Genomic DNA, 13915 nt, shown 5'->3' with positions numbered 1-13915 from the left:
GTAACCTTCCAAAGAACACTCCTGACGTTACGATATACGTATTTAATGTATGATTAAGATTTCCTTCTCTAAATGACGTGAAAGGACATGGATGACCGATGATGCCATCACCACATACTTGCAAGATCTATCCAACATATAAAATAGAGAGCACTTCCCATAAATATGCCCTTCTATATCCATGAACATGACACATAAAATAAAAAGCATACAAGCCCCAACCGCCACTCAACGATCATATCCTTCCCAAAACCATTACTATATGATTTCGTTCTTCCACTCTCCTCACTTCATCGTGCTATCCACCAACTCCCGATAAATCTTCTTCAAATCCGATATATCCGCCTTCAGCTCCTCAACCAACTCGCTCTTCTCCCCCAGCATCTCCAACGTAGTCTGGTATCGCTGATCGAGCTGCTCGACCGTCGCTTCCAGCTCCTGTATCCGCTGATCGCATTTTCTCTTTTCCTCCACCTCACGCATCAGCTCCACAACTTCCTGCCGCGCCTCATCGCGCTGCGCAGTTAGTCGGACAATTTCGTCCTTGAACGCGGCCCGCTCGCTTTCCAGGCGGCGGATGGTGGTGCTCATGCGCTCGACAACTTGGACGGATGGCCCCGCGGCGACTGTCGAGACGGAGATGATATCGTTGACGCCGCGTGAATGGTGGGTGTGGGTGTGGGTTCCTTGCGCGGATGGGGTGACAGGCGTGCTCATGCCGTTGAAATATTCTTCAGGCTCGTAGGTTTGGGCGTGAGTGAGATCGCCTGAGAATTCATGAGAGGGAGTGATGCGGGGTTGTTGCGGGTTGGAGTTTGTGGGTGAGAAGTGATTTTGGTAGGGTGGTGTGGTTAGCTCAGAGAAGAGGGCCGGTGGGATTGAGGAGGATCTACGGCTCAGCGCCCGGTCGGACATGGGCCGAGTGGGATCGGGGCCGGCCATTTGTTTACGGTTGAATGTGATGGGTGATCCGGTTGGGGGTTCCTGGAGGAAAGGGGATGAAGGTCGCCGAGCGAGTTCTTGCCATCTTGCCCTTTCCTCTTCAAGCCGTTGTATTAGCGTTAACTCCGCCTCCTTTTGTTTAGCGAGGTCCTGTTTGACGACGAGAAAGTCGTTCTCTGCTTTTGTGAGTTTGCGTGTTAGGTTTTGGATTTCCTGCTTTGATGCTTCGAGGTTCCTCTCTATCTCCTGGATGACGGCTCGGGAATTCTCCAATTCGCCTTCGACTTTCTTGGCTTTGAGGCTCTGTTTAAATGACTATTAGTGGTTTCGTTGTCATTGATTGGGGTTCTTTTGAACAGTCATACCGCTTCACGGGCTTTCCTCCGCAAGTCCCCTTCTCTCCGTTCGAGCTCATCCCTTTCTGTTTCGACAGCGGTTAGGCGTGCTATTAACGATCCTTCTATTCCATGCCAGTTCTCGCTGGCAACAGCATACTGGGTTTGTAGTACTTCGATCTGGCGAAGGAGCTTTGCATGCGATTCGCCGGTTGCGCTTGAAGACACTTCCTCCGCCCGCGATCGCAGGCTTTCCATTTTACTCTCGAGCACAGACTGTTCACCGCGAAGTTCAATTTCACGGATTCTCGCGCGTTCCTTCTCTCTCTCAATGCCTTCTTTCAAATCTCTGATCTCCCTTCGAAGCTTTTCTTCGCTGATCTCTCGTTCTATCTTGGCGCTGGAGAGGTCATCCCTAAGCTCGGCTATTTGGCGTTTTTCGGCCTCTGTAGCTTCCATCCTAGCTTTCCTTTCGGCTGCTTCAGCTCTTGACACAGCTCTTGCCAGCTGAGACTTCAGATCTGTTATTGTTGCGTTAGATGCCTCACGTTCTGCGGTCGCTGTTTCAAGTTGTTTTTCGGCTTTAGACACAGAATTTAATCTTTCTAAGGCCTTCCGCTCCGCGATCTCCGCTTGACTCGCTCGATCCTCTGCATTTACTAAGTCCTTCTCAACCTTCTCAAGCCTCTTTTTAGTCTCAGCTTGCGACTTCGCACTCTCTGCAATACTTTGTCGTAACTTTTTAATGGTTGCTCGGTGGTCCAGCTCGGTTTTTGAAAGTTTTTGGCCTTCCTCCATTAAATTCGCAATCTGCTCATCCTTTTCAAGAAGCTTTTTCTCGAGACTCCCAGCTTCCGCAGATGCTGCGGCATTTTTGGCGGACTCCGCAGCCTCCTTTGCTAGATATTTTAATTTTGATTGCAAAGCATCGATCCTCTCAACATATGCGTGTAGTTCTTCTTGCCATCGGAGTTCTGACATTTCATGATCCGCTCTCATTTGCGCCATGGCTTCTTCATAATCATCCGTAGAGGTTTCCGTTGGTTCTGTCACTCCTATTTTAGGGACGGAGTTTTCTACAGCCCTTGAAATGACATGCCCATCTCCTGAGGGGCTAGTTTCTCTCTGGTCATCCTCGATATGGGAGCCATTAGGCTTTTCATCCGCATCCAAGCGGATATCGTTTGAAGTCCGCGGCGGAGGTTGAATATCTTGGCTTGATCGAGGGATAGGAGATGACGACATTGACGCACTGTCGTATCTCATAGCACTAGTATCCCCCCCTGCAGTAACGCTATCAAGGCTTGTCCTGTGATTGTGGCCGGGAAGCGGGCTTGTGGCTCGTGAAAGTGTTTCTGTAGGGGAAATAGGGCTCCCTGTGGCGCTTTCTCGTTTAGCCATTGCCCGCGCCAAGCGCTCTTGAAGACGATCGTTCGCTCTCGTGGTGGAAGGGCTCCTAGCGGGTGCTGTGGGACGGGTTAGACAGACAAACTCCCTGAAACGAAGAGACAAAACGGGGGACAGATATCGCGTTGCGTACCAGGTGAAACAGATTTTGCAAACGACATTGGGGCCGGCAGCGATGGCTGCGGTGGTGGTTTGCCCCCCTTATCAACATCCTTGACCCCATCTTCCTCGTCCTGGTCAGCCAGGATCGTGTCCAGCCTGGATTCGACTCCCGCAATTGCTTGCTGGAGGAAACCGCCCCATCTTGACTGCTTTGTGGGCTGAGGATTTGTCGACATGGTGTATTGCCCCACGAACCGCTATCAGAGCTAACTCCCACGTACGCGGATTCCCCAGACCACTGTCATTGAGCGGGAGCGTGTCAAGGCCAGTCTGGCATGTGCTCAGCGGAGCTGCTCAACAATTCTCGAAGCAAGGCAGGCGGCCACCTGCGGTTTGCACCAATCAGCCACCAACCGAGTAGGTGAGACGTCAGCTCACAGGTGGACAATCCCGCAGGATATCAGAGCATTCCAAAAGCCAGCTGGAGTTATAGCTAATCAAAACGAGACTGATAATATCCAGCTCTATGCAGAGGACATATCTCCATAAAATATAACCTGTAGCTCACCGGCAGCAAGTCGCAAGTCGCAAGTTGATGTGCTTGGGGGTTCCTGTGTATGTACTGTATGGTTGGGCTTGGCACGCAACCGCCTAGCGCCGCGGCTGAGCTAGAAGCCACCGTAATCCGTCATCGATCACCGGAACCTACAACTTGTCCCTTGTCGCTTGCTTGTCCCTGCAAAACAGTCTGCCGCGGAACATCATACCGTTGACGTCTCCCAGGCTGCAGTGTTCCAGCTACGAGACGTCGCCCCCTATTTTCTCATCGCCAGTGACGATGTCGTTGGATCCGCCTACCTATCTTAGTTCTCTGCAGAACAACATCCGTGCCCGGCCTATACCCTGGGAGGGCGCTGTTCGAGCGGGAAATATCACCGAGGACCAGCTCAAGCGCATTAAGGTTGTCGACAAGGTGCGCAAGGAAGTGCGGCAGAAAACTGTGGGGAATGATTTGAAAACCTATGCAACGCTGCTTGTCGGCGGAAGCGGCGGAAAGAGTATATTGGAGTCCGCATCACGGCGGACGGATATAGTCCAGTACATCTTGGTTCTTGCGGCGGACCTGATCAATGGTATACATATATCCTTATGTTTCAATAAAACATGTTTTCCATTAACGGTAGTCTTAGATGCCCCCGCTCTCGCCTCGCTTCTGATTCAGGAGCCAGAGCGTTACCGACACTACCTTCCTCTCCTCCAACATTCCTCGAACCCAGAGGACCCGATACCTCTCCTCGCCTCAGCTTTCTTGACTAGCCTTGTTTCGACATCGCTGGTATCGAATAAAAAGCCCACAGTGCCCGATTCAGAGGCCCTTCCTCGACTCTATTCGTACCTCTCGACTTTGACCGTGAGCCAAGATACGGGCTTACAAGACATTGGTGTCCAGCAGTATTCTGCATTGTTGAGAACCAAACGATCCAGAGAAATATTTTGGAGCCAGAGGGCTACGACAATCGATCCGTTAATGGATATTCTCCGCGCTGCTGCGGGTTTAAAGGACAACAATGACTCAAGCACCATAGTCGGATCATCAACTATTCGCAGCCTTGAATCAGGTATCGGTGGAGGAGTAGGCTTACAACTTCTATATCACGTCCTCCTTGTGATTTGGCAGTTAAGCTTCGAAGGAAGCTTGATTGGCCAGGAACTCGAATCGTATGAGACTCACCATCGTCCTGAATTAAATAACGAAACTCCCTGTTGATAGGTACTTTTACTGACACCTCTTTTCCTTCAGAGAACAAGAAATTATTGCTCTATGCACCCACCTACTCCGTCTTTCACCCAAGGAAAAAACCACGCGCCTCCTCCTGTCAACACTCTACAATCTCCTCTCCACCAACCGTGCCAGCCTTCTCCCAGTGGCCGTATTCCTTCGTCTTCCAGCCCTCCTCAGCAATCTCAGTGGCCGCCATCTCTCCGATCCAGATTTACTGGACGACCTCAACGCTCTCTCAGACATGCTGGAAGACTACACCAAAACACAAACCACGTTCGACCAATACACGGCGGAGGTGCAGACAGGCCATCTGCGCTGGTCCCCGCCCCACCGCAATGTGACCTTCTGGCGAGACAATGCCCGCCGCATCCTCGACGAAGACCGCGGCCAGATCCCCAAGAAGTTGGCGGAGATCATGTCAAAGGATTGGGAGACGGACAAGCAGGTTCTGGCGATTGCGTGTAATGATATCGGGTGTCTGGTAAAGGAGGTGCCGGAGAGACGGCAGCAGTTGGAAAAGCTGGGGCTTAAGGCGAGAGTGATGGAGTTGATGGCTGATCCGGATGAGACGGTTCGGTGGGAGAGTTTGAGGGCGGTGGGGGAGTGGCTGAGGTATACATTTGAAAAATAGAATGGCTGCTAGGTGTTCCCTACCCCCTTCTCTCTCTCTCTCTCTCTCTCTCTCTCTCTCTCTCTCTCTCTCTCTCTCTCTCTCTCTCTGGTATCATTTAATCCTCTTTTGTTTTGGTCTGTCTCGATTCTATTCGAAGCAAATTCACTGTGTGGAAATAATATTCTGGGCGTTTCTGGTACCTTAGTTGTTTCCCCCCCACTTCTCTTATTGGTCACTTCTCTTATTGGTTTATGTGTGTATGTGTGTATATGCTGCTTTGCTCTTCATTGACTTCATGCTGAGAGCCATGTTGTGACTATAATTGCTAGATCTGTGACCTAATTCATTCTTCAATTTGGGCTTTTAACCGCAAGTGTATATGTGTAAGGACTACGCTATATCATAAGCTTAAAAGGTTTTCGCCGCTGGGCCCAGCGATTGAACTTTCTGTAGGCTATCAGCAGAAAATCTACTACAACAACAGGCTGAAGCGAAAATTCCACAACTGGTTCAGAAATGTTTGACAGAGAACTGCAATAAATTTGCAATGGGATCTACAACAAATCCATGATTTTCTAGAAAAATTACGCATTCCGCAAACACTCACCGGAATTGACGGTCAAGTTCTTCTACCCTTCTGCAACCTTTTAAGATTCGGGTGTGGCTCGGGAGCCCCGCATTCGAACGTCGATATCAAAGGAGTCGATGGCCGTCTCGTAGAGTGCGGGCAGGCACCTCTCCGTCCTATTTGCACATAAGTGGATGGCAATGGCAGCAAGCAGCCAGATGTTTTTTGGCTTCCTGTCTGGTCGCACGCCCTCACAGAGTGAATTGAATGTATTGTTGAGGTTTGACCAGGATTCGTGATCCCCGCCGTCTGGGTGTTTCCGAGTATCAACATCTAGTAGTGGTTGCAATCCAAAGCCCTGGGATATCCCCTCCTCGGGTTGCCGAGGTCTCCCACGAGCCGTGGAATCGCTGGCGCCGCCCTCTAGAAGGGCTAGTCTTGCATTCTTAGCCTGGCTTACTCTTGTCGCTGCTGATGTCCGCTGACTGCTGCCTCTGGAGGATCCTTGACGTTGCATGGTCCGATACAAACCTCAACGGCGGACATGATCGCTGAGTTGCTGTTTCTTTCCCTTTTATTTATGAGTCACTTCCCCACACTTTTGCGTGCAAACGCTCCATTTGGAGCAGGGTGAAGAAAAAGACATCAATGAAAGCAATTGCTATCCTCTAGAAGTCATAGTACAATTTGCCAAGTGAGATAAGTAATTAGACAAAAGTCTTGCTTTCTCCTCTCCACTTCAATTCCAGAAAGCAGATAAACATCCTTCGCGCCAGAAAGGGATTCCAAAAAAGATAGTGAAAGAACCTCATTGTTACAACCAACCGCCTCCAAATCTCCCTCCACCTAACATCTAACATGTCAACAAACGCCGACCCCTCAATCCCCGCCAGCCTGGGTAAACCCCCACCCAGACCCATCCATCCCGATTACCACCTCCGCGACGGCTACCCCAGCGTGCCAGACTACGTCAGACTCCGCAGCACCCCGAACCTAACGCCCAAGACGGCTGAGCAGGCCACCCTCGCCATCGCCGGCAGCTGGTTCGGCTGCTACGTCGTGCACACCGCGACAGACACCCCCGTCGGCATGGGCCGCATCATCGGGGACGGCGGCTGGTGTTTCCACATCGTGGACATAGCGGTGGCGACGGAGCATCAGCGCAAGGGGCTAGGCGATGCCATTATGGCGAGGCTGATAGGGCGCATTAAAGAGGTCGCAGCGCCGGGGGCGCATGTTTCGCTCTTGGCGGATCCGCCGGGGAGGAAGCTGTATGCTAGGCATGGCTTTGAGGATACGGCGCCGTATTCGGTAGGGATGGCAATTTTGCTATGACCTATGGTTGGGGCGGTTGTGAAATGTGGGTTTTGTGTATTCGCGCTCTTTTCTTAGAATATCTGTATTAGATTGCGGTGTGTAAAAACCCTGGTGGCCGTTGATGGTGCGTTTTTTTCTTTCCAATAATTATATTGTAATGGGATCAATCGTATAATTGTAATGAAACAAAAGGTTGAAGGAGAGGAAACGACTGAAAGCGAAGCCAAAACGGAAGATAAATAAACAGAAAAGCTCAACAAGAGTGGAAATACACCCAAAAATAGAAGCCAAACAGCGGGATGGTAAAATGCACCAAATTTTGTATACAGTAGTTCCCTTGAGTGGGATTGAAGAAGTGAGAGAAAAGAATCACACAACAGCGGCAAGTAACGCAGGTTTCCTCTAAAAATCATCGTCGTCGTCATCTACATCTTCATCAGCTCGATTCTTCCGTCCTCCTCGTTCGGCAGGCTTCCGACTCAGCCTGGACATTTCATGTTCTTCCGTTGCATTCCTGGCTCCAGACATGGCCATTGCCTGGCGGCCAGTGTCTGAGGCTTCCAAAAACTCGCGCAGCCGTCGTTTGCCCTCCTCCACCGCCTGATGTGATGCGGCCTCCGTCATTTTGATGATAGGGCCCCAGAGATTTAGCTGGTAGGTAATATATGCGCCAATAGCGCACACGAAAAGGAGGAGGAAGTATACAGGGTTCCGAAGCACTAGATAGGCAATGATATTGATTAATTTTCCGCGGTTTTGTTAAGGTATGAAGTAATTCCAAAAAGAATGGTACTAAAAAAAAAACTCCTGTGAATTGCTTACCGGCAAGAATTTCATTCCAGCCAAGTGCAAAGAGCAAGCCATAAAAGTATAACGGCACTTGAGTGATGCCTCCGATTGCACTTCTCTTCGCTTCGACATACACCCCATCCGCGGTTTTCTTGAACCGGACTGTTAAATCCTGTTTCTTCGCTTCGCCGATCAAGGTCATTTCTTCCTCCAGGCTCTTCCCCTCGTCATCATCGACGCCTCCAATCGGTGTGAGATCCTCTTCATCCGCAGGTGTTGCCGAGCTTGGTGTATGTCCAATCCATTTGTCGAGCGGCGGAGGTGCGTTGGTCTCTGCAAGTTTAAAGCGTGCAAGGAGAGGGATAAGGGTGAGTGTGGACTCTCGAGCTTGTGAATATACGCTTTCAATGTCATCGGTCGGGCGCCAGATTCTAGGAACGCCAGCGTCGTCATATCGGAATTTGTCTTCGAAATTCTCGCGGAGCTTTAAAAGCAGATTGCCCTCCATCATTTCCTCGTCGATTTTAGCTCGTAGAACCCCCCATGATTTTCTTCTTAATCTCCATAGACCGACATCTACCTCGTCCAAGCCGGCGTCAAAACTGCTTGCTCGTTCCGTGAACCTCCTTTCGGCATCAAGGACCGTGTCCACAAAGAGAGTCCAGACGCGATCCCAAATGGTTTTCTCCGAAGGTTTGTCACCGAACTCCGGAGCACCAGAACCGCCTCTTCCTGACCCAAGGGCATTAAACTCTAAATCAACCGATTCACCTAGTCGGGACCGCACCCACCGCTCAACTCTCGTTGCTAATCGTCGCATTTCATCTCTCCGTAGTTGCCCACTGGTTCTCTCCAGGTCCTTTTGATATAATGATAACTCCTGCTGGTAATTGCTCCAGGGGGCGTCTTCTACAAGTGTAGATCGAGCTTCCTTCTCGAATTTCTCAATCGCTAGCTTCCTTTGCCTCCTCACTATTTCAGCAAAATCATAACTGGCACCTTTCTTCTGGCCCGCTTTCACCGCGGCACTGACGGATTCGCTGAACTCTTGTACTCCAGACCTATGCGCCGCATTAAGTTGGCCAAGGAAAAGGGCTTTCAGTCGTGTGTCGATCTTATCCTGCAGCTCTGTTTTTTTCATTTGATATACACGCTTGTGGTATCGACAAGCCTCGGTGTCGAAGTTCTTCACGGCTTTCATGCGCGCATTTCGCATTGCCGGGCCAAGCCCGCCCAGAACTTCAGGGGTACCCGCCTGGACGGCTTCTGCTTGCTTCGATTCGAATGGACTGATAGCTTCATCGAATGCAACTAGAGCTTCACGTGATATTTCATCGCAGCGGAATTGAGCAAGAAGCTCCTGCTGGGTTGGTAAGTCCAGGTCCTTGTTGTTCACGATTTGATCCCAAACACCCTCCGCATAAACAGCAAAGCCATCCGCAGGTATCCTTCGGTGGTATTCGGGAAGGAATATTCCCCCTTCAATCGAACCCGTTCCCTTACGATCGAGACTGCTAGGGTCACGATGACCTTCGCAGAAGCGAGTGCTGAGTTTTTGCACCTCATCCATAAATTTATCCGGCTGGAAGTTCTTATGGGGAAGCCCAGCGAATGCGAAATCGAAGTAATCATTGATTGTCGAGTTCTCCAGCCCTGCAGGTTTCGAGAGTGAGCTCCATATCCGGTTCAGATCTTGTAACAGCGTATTCTGTAGGTTCTGAAGCGGGGTAGTTCCTAGAAAGTCTCGGATGACGAAGAAGAGGAGAGATCGCGGGGTTGACCTTTTAATTATGGGATTAGTCCAGGCAAACTAGGAAATGTTCCCCAAAACACACAAAAACGGTTCAACATACTTGTTGTCCTTCAAGAAGAGCTCCAAATTCACCTCAAAGACAGTTTTCAATAGTCCCATATTGGCACCTTGATATAAGCCAACTTGGTGTTCCCAGATATTGACAATGAGAACCTCACTTGTCGCCAGGGCAAACAGTGCGCTCTTCCTCTCAAAGTCCTGATCCTCGCCTCGCTCTCTGCCATCAGTCCCCTCAACGTCCATAACAAGAATATTGTCCGCCATCTTCGCTTGCGGATCACGGTCCTTGCGCAGCTCAAGCCTTTTGTTCTTAGATAGCCAGATTCCCTTCGTCGTCTGCCGTCGCTCCGTCTCCGACATTACACTGAAGTGGGTACCGAACAGGTTGTTCAGCAGCGTGGATTTGCCTGTCGATTGCGATCCAAAGACGGAGATGAGGTGGTAGTTGAATCCGGCCGGGGTGACATTTTCGTAAGTGAGATACTTTGATACATTGGGGCTGTTTTATATCGCCACGAGCAGCAATTAGTATATATGAGTATATATAGTAAAATTGAGTGTTGGAGCAGCCAAAGAGAAAAGCCAATGTAATGCGTACTTGAATTCCTTGTCCTCATCAATCACCTGGACTCCGTGCTCGTAGCTGCTCGAGTCCTGTCCATCCGCACTGCCCGCAAAGTGCCCGTTCGCAACCATGATTGCTAGCCGTTTTTGATTCTGATCAGGCTTCTCTTTTTTTCTTTCCCCAAGCCTTTGTGAAACGGACCCCAAGACACGAGGGTTAGAAAGTTAAACACTTTTCCCCCTTCCTTCCCAAGCCTAAAGAATGACGATTTCGCGGCGTGGCGAAGTTAGATGCTCGCGAAAGCAACGTATGCCATATGATCGACGGGAGTCTCAAGATAGGCCACTTCCCCACAGGAAATTGACTATTAGCTAAATGCGTTGCTTCTCTGCTTCCGAGCTATATCCGCTATTGGCTTCGTCCCCTTTTGTGCCCGCTTTGTCGATCCCCTATTTGCTTGGGGGGGCTTGGGCTTCCGAGAGAGGCGACGGATATGGCGCTCCTGGTAGCACAGGATGGTTTAAAAGAGAACGACACGAGCGAGCACGAGATGGTGGAGCAACAAACAGCGATAAGAATAATAGTTACTGGGGCTTCAGCTGACTTGGAGCTGTGCCCGTGAAGCTGGCGGGAGGACGTGGGATGTGGTTTGTTCTGTTTCTCGGTTGCCAAGATGCGCGAGAGCTAGGGCAGGGCTGGGCTCGGGCTGGACATGGACATTGGATATACGATCTGTCCAACCGGGTTAAGCTGTAAAATGAAACAGCGTAGGACCTCCTCTCCTCGTTATTTATCTAGTTATCTAACGCATCCATGGGTTGATAGAATAGTCTTGATGTCATTTCACTAACGCTGGCACCACCCTGGAGCATCTGCCCAATTCACATGCTCTTTCAAGGGAGCTACGTTCATTAGCATCAGCAGACTGCTGCACTGATCAGGCGTCTGATTTTTGCCAGAGTGAGAATTTGCTTCACTTCCAAGGTTGAGTCCAAATCGATGTGTATTTTTTTCTTTAACTTCTTCTTCTTCTTCTTCTTCTTCTTCTTCTTCTTCTTCTTCTTCTTCTTCTTTAAAAACAAGAAAATAAATAAATAAAGGGGGACAGCGGAATTTTATCTATATTCAAATAAACGTATGTCCAAAGCACAAACTTTTTAAAGCACACACTCTCTCTCTCTTTTAAATTACAGAAACTAACTCTTAAATAATAATATACAAATCCAAACAACACCGAGCAAAACACACAAGGAAACCGCTAAAACAACAAAGCTTATTCTTCCATAGTGCCAAAGAATTCTTCAAGAGTACTTGCAAAGAATTGCTCTTCAAAAGTTGCGCCGAAACTGGATTGGGACGCAAACAAAACCATGTCAGCAGCCGCACACACATTCCATGACCATCAAAATTATATATATTATGATGATAGTTCGACCCAAGGAGGTCTAGGGAGAAAAAGGGAGAGGGCGGGGCAAAACATACCCAAAACACTGTACTCCTGCTATCAACGCCTGGCTCAACTGCTGCAGTCCTTCTCGGTTGAGCTTATGGAATAGTGGATGTTGTTTAATCCGCATCCACATCTCAACCGGGGTGAGCTCGCCGTCCAGGTGGAGGGCCGAAGACAACTCGAGTAGCCTGTCGAGTTCGCTTGCGGGGATCTGCCACGAGGTGCAGTCGTCTAACACCGTGGGAGCTTGGGTAAGAAGAGGTGCTAGTGCGGTGAAAGCGTGTCCATTCGGCTCTTCGGCGTCGTGAAGTTGATGTACATGGTATATACAACATCGTTCCATGCTACGAAGTGTTGATTTGGGTGCGCGCGTTAGTTGACGGGGGCTCAAGATGATTTTTTTTTTTTTTTTTTGGTTTTGAAGGTTGAAGGGGAAATGTGAAATTTTTTTTAAAAAAAAGAAGGGACTAGAGCAAGGAAGCAGGACGTACAACAGCACGAAATCCACGCCAACCTGGGTCGTATCGAGACCATATGGATGGCCAGATCCAGGCATTGGCTGCTGAGATAGACCCGGAGAAGCGAGCTGGGTTGACTCTCTAGGGCTGGGAAGCCCACCACGCTTCTCATAGTTGATGACCGAAAGCACCGGCTTATCCGCCGGCGGCTTGTCAGGGATGCCGAATCCGACCGGGAAGACTGGCTCCATAGGCGAATCACCGAGAGATACCTGAAGCCGTTGTCCGAACCCGCGACTGCCGATGACGGAGACAGTGGCCATGGGTTTACTGTACGGTTGCCGATCTTCTGAACTGGGATTGATGCTGGTACTTGGAAGCGGTAAACCGTGCTCCTGCACGATATCCCTCAGGATGGTGTTCTCCTCAGCTACCTGATGCGTCTCGGATTGGAGAGATGATGATTCATCCCGAAGCCGGTGAAGCTGGTGCTCAAGGGACTTTATATATTGCTCCTTCCGTTCTCGATGATTGCTGGAAGTGTGTATTTTGTCAGCCGGCTTGGTGTTTTAACCCTGTGGGTTATATCGAGGTATATATGTATATGGATAGATGCACGTATCACCTATCACATGGGACAGGGGTATGTATGCAGGAGGGATGAGGGAACTTGCCGTTGCGCCCTTCTGACTTGCTCGCGTCTTCGAGCGTAGGCGGACTTGGACGTATCAGGGGCGGTTCCTTCCTCTAGTCCTATAGTTCAGTAGATAGTCGAAACTATAATTTCGGGAAGTAAAGTCGAAAAGAGAGAAGGGGGAAAAATAATCAGAAGGCAAAGAACAACGAATTTGCAGATGCAGATGGGAGAGACAAAACTCTGGCCACTCAGGGAATTCCCACTGCTGTTGTATGATGGAGGAAGAAGACAAAGCGCTCCAAATTATGCATATCTGAAGGCAACGGACACAGACGCACGCATAGATATAGAGTAATGTAGAATATATGCATTCGGTATGGTCAACCCTCTTGGTGGAGAATGTGGTATGGAATCAAACGCAGGATTTCTCATCGTGGACTCCGCTTTGGAATAAGCCGAGGATCACTCATCATCGCACTACAGCCACCAGCTGCAACTCGAGGGCGCAACTCGAGGCTGGCGACATGGATTGAGGACAGTGCGCAGTTGGACAAGAGGGGGCCAATACCAACTATTCGGGGGCGGAAAAGAAAAGAAACATTATAAAAGTAAAATGCCACACAAACCAGCAGATCAAATTCTCTTGCGGGGGACTATATGATTTTATTTTATTTTATTTTTATTATTGTATATACATCTGGTGTATTCCTTTGTCTAGTACTCACCTTCAGCATCTCCAGATTCCTTCTTCGAGATATGGAGCTTTTCCTTGGCCTTTCTCCACAGCGACTCGGCCGTGTCGCTGCTGGAGGTTCGCGGCAAGGCCGCTGGTCTCTGCAGGGAGTGCGACATGAAGAATGACAAATCTTACTTCCTCCGTAATCCAAAGAGGGCTGCGATGGATATATCATGGGATGCAGCGTGGCAGGGCAGGTTTAGGCTGGTTGATAGAGGAGGACTTTGCCACCAGTGGCCCAATGAGGGACGGCGGAAGGGAAAACTTGGTTTTGGCCCCCCGGTTTTAATTCCAAATCGTCTCGAGGTCTAAATGTCTTAGCTCGGGCTTCCCGCGGATCCTTCGACAAACCCATGGTTCCCGAATCCCGACACAGGAAGCAGAGCTAAGGCGTGGACTC

The 13915-nt window shown here is 49.7% G+C and overlaps 7 protein-coding genes across 7 annotated transcripts; 2 read left to right on the top strand and 5 right to left on the bottom strand.

Moving 5' to 3' along the window:
- Positions 1-285: 285 nt before the first annotated feature.
- Positions 286-3022, bottom strand: HCBG_03191 (uncharacterized protein; the record flags this gene model as incomplete). The annotated part of the gene is made up of 3 exons (XM_045430240.1): positions 286-1245; positions 1308-2743; positions 2818-3022. The coding sequence occupies 3 exons, from the start codon at positions 3020-3022 to the stop codon at positions 286-288; spliced, it is 2601 nt and encodes an 866-aa protein (XP_045288383.1).
- Positions 3023-3511: 489 nt separating this feature from the next.
- HCBG_03190 (vacuolar ATP synthase subunit H) lies at positions 3512-5200 on the top strand (the record flags this gene model as incomplete). Its single annotated transcript, XM_045430239.1, has 3 exons — positions 3512-3919; positions 3977-4505; positions 4588-5200. The coding sequence occupies 3 exons, from the start codon at positions 3625-3627 to the stop codon at positions 5198-5200; spliced, it is 1437 nt and encodes a 478-aa protein (XP_045288382.1).
- Positions 5201-5829: 629 nt separating this feature from the next.
- On the bottom strand, positions 5830-6267 carry HCBG_03189 (uncharacterized protein; the record flags this gene model as incomplete). The annotated part of the gene is made up of 1 exon (XM_045430238.1): positions 5830-6267. The coding sequence occupies one exon, from the start codon at positions 6265-6267 to the stop codon at positions 5830-5832; it is 438 nt and encodes a 145-aa protein (XP_045288381.1).
- A 341-nt stretch (positions 6268-6608) lies between these two features.
- On the top strand, positions 6609-7120 carry HCBG_03188 (uncharacterized protein; the record flags this gene model as incomplete). Its single annotated transcript, XM_045430237.1, has 1 exon — positions 6609-7120. The coding sequence occupies one exon, from the start codon at positions 6609-6611 to the stop codon at positions 7083-7085; it is 477 nt and encodes a 158-aa protein (XP_045288380.1).
- Positions 7121-7469: 349 nt separating this feature from the next.
- HCBG_03187 (dynamin-like GTPase SEY1) lies at positions 7470-10365 on the bottom strand (the record flags this gene model as incomplete). Its single annotated transcript, XM_045430236.1, has 4 exons — positions 7470-7786; positions 7890-9637; positions 9710-10168; positions 10268-10365. The coding sequence occupies 4 exons, from the start codon at positions 10363-10365 to the stop codon at positions 7470-7472; spliced, it is 2622 nt and encodes an 873-aa protein (XP_045288379.1).
- A 957-nt stretch (positions 10366-11322) lies between these two features.
- On the bottom strand, positions 11323-13631 carry HCBG_03186 (uncharacterized protein; the record flags this gene model as incomplete). The annotated part of the gene is made up of 6 exons (XM_045430235.1): positions 11323-11580; positions 11717-12028; positions 12176-12676; positions 12817-12889; positions 13219-13350; positions 13505-13631. 6 exons carry the CDS (start codon positions 13629-13631, stop codon positions 11508-11510), a joined length of 1218 nt encoding a protein of 405 aa, XP_045288378.1.
- An 83-nt stretch (positions 13632-13714) lies between these two features.
- Positions 13715-13870, bottom strand: HCBG_03185 (uncharacterized protein; the record flags this gene model as incomplete). Its single annotated transcript, XM_045430234.1, has 1 exon — positions 13715-13870. The coding sequence occupies one exon, from the start codon at positions 13868-13870 to the stop codon at positions 13715-13717; it is 156 nt and encodes a 51-aa protein (XP_045288377.1).
- Between the last annotated feature and the right edge of the window lie 45 nt (positions 13871-13915).

This window comes from Histoplasma capsulatum (genome assembly GCF_000150115.1).
Source record: "Histoplasma capsulatum G186AR genomic scaffold supercont2.4, whole genome shotgun sequence".
Lineage (NCBI taxonomy): Eukaryota > Fungi > Ascomycota > Eurotiomycetes > Onygenales > Ajellomycetaceae > Histoplasma > Histoplasma capsulatum.
This window is presented reverse-complemented; position numbering and strand designations above follow the sequence as displayed.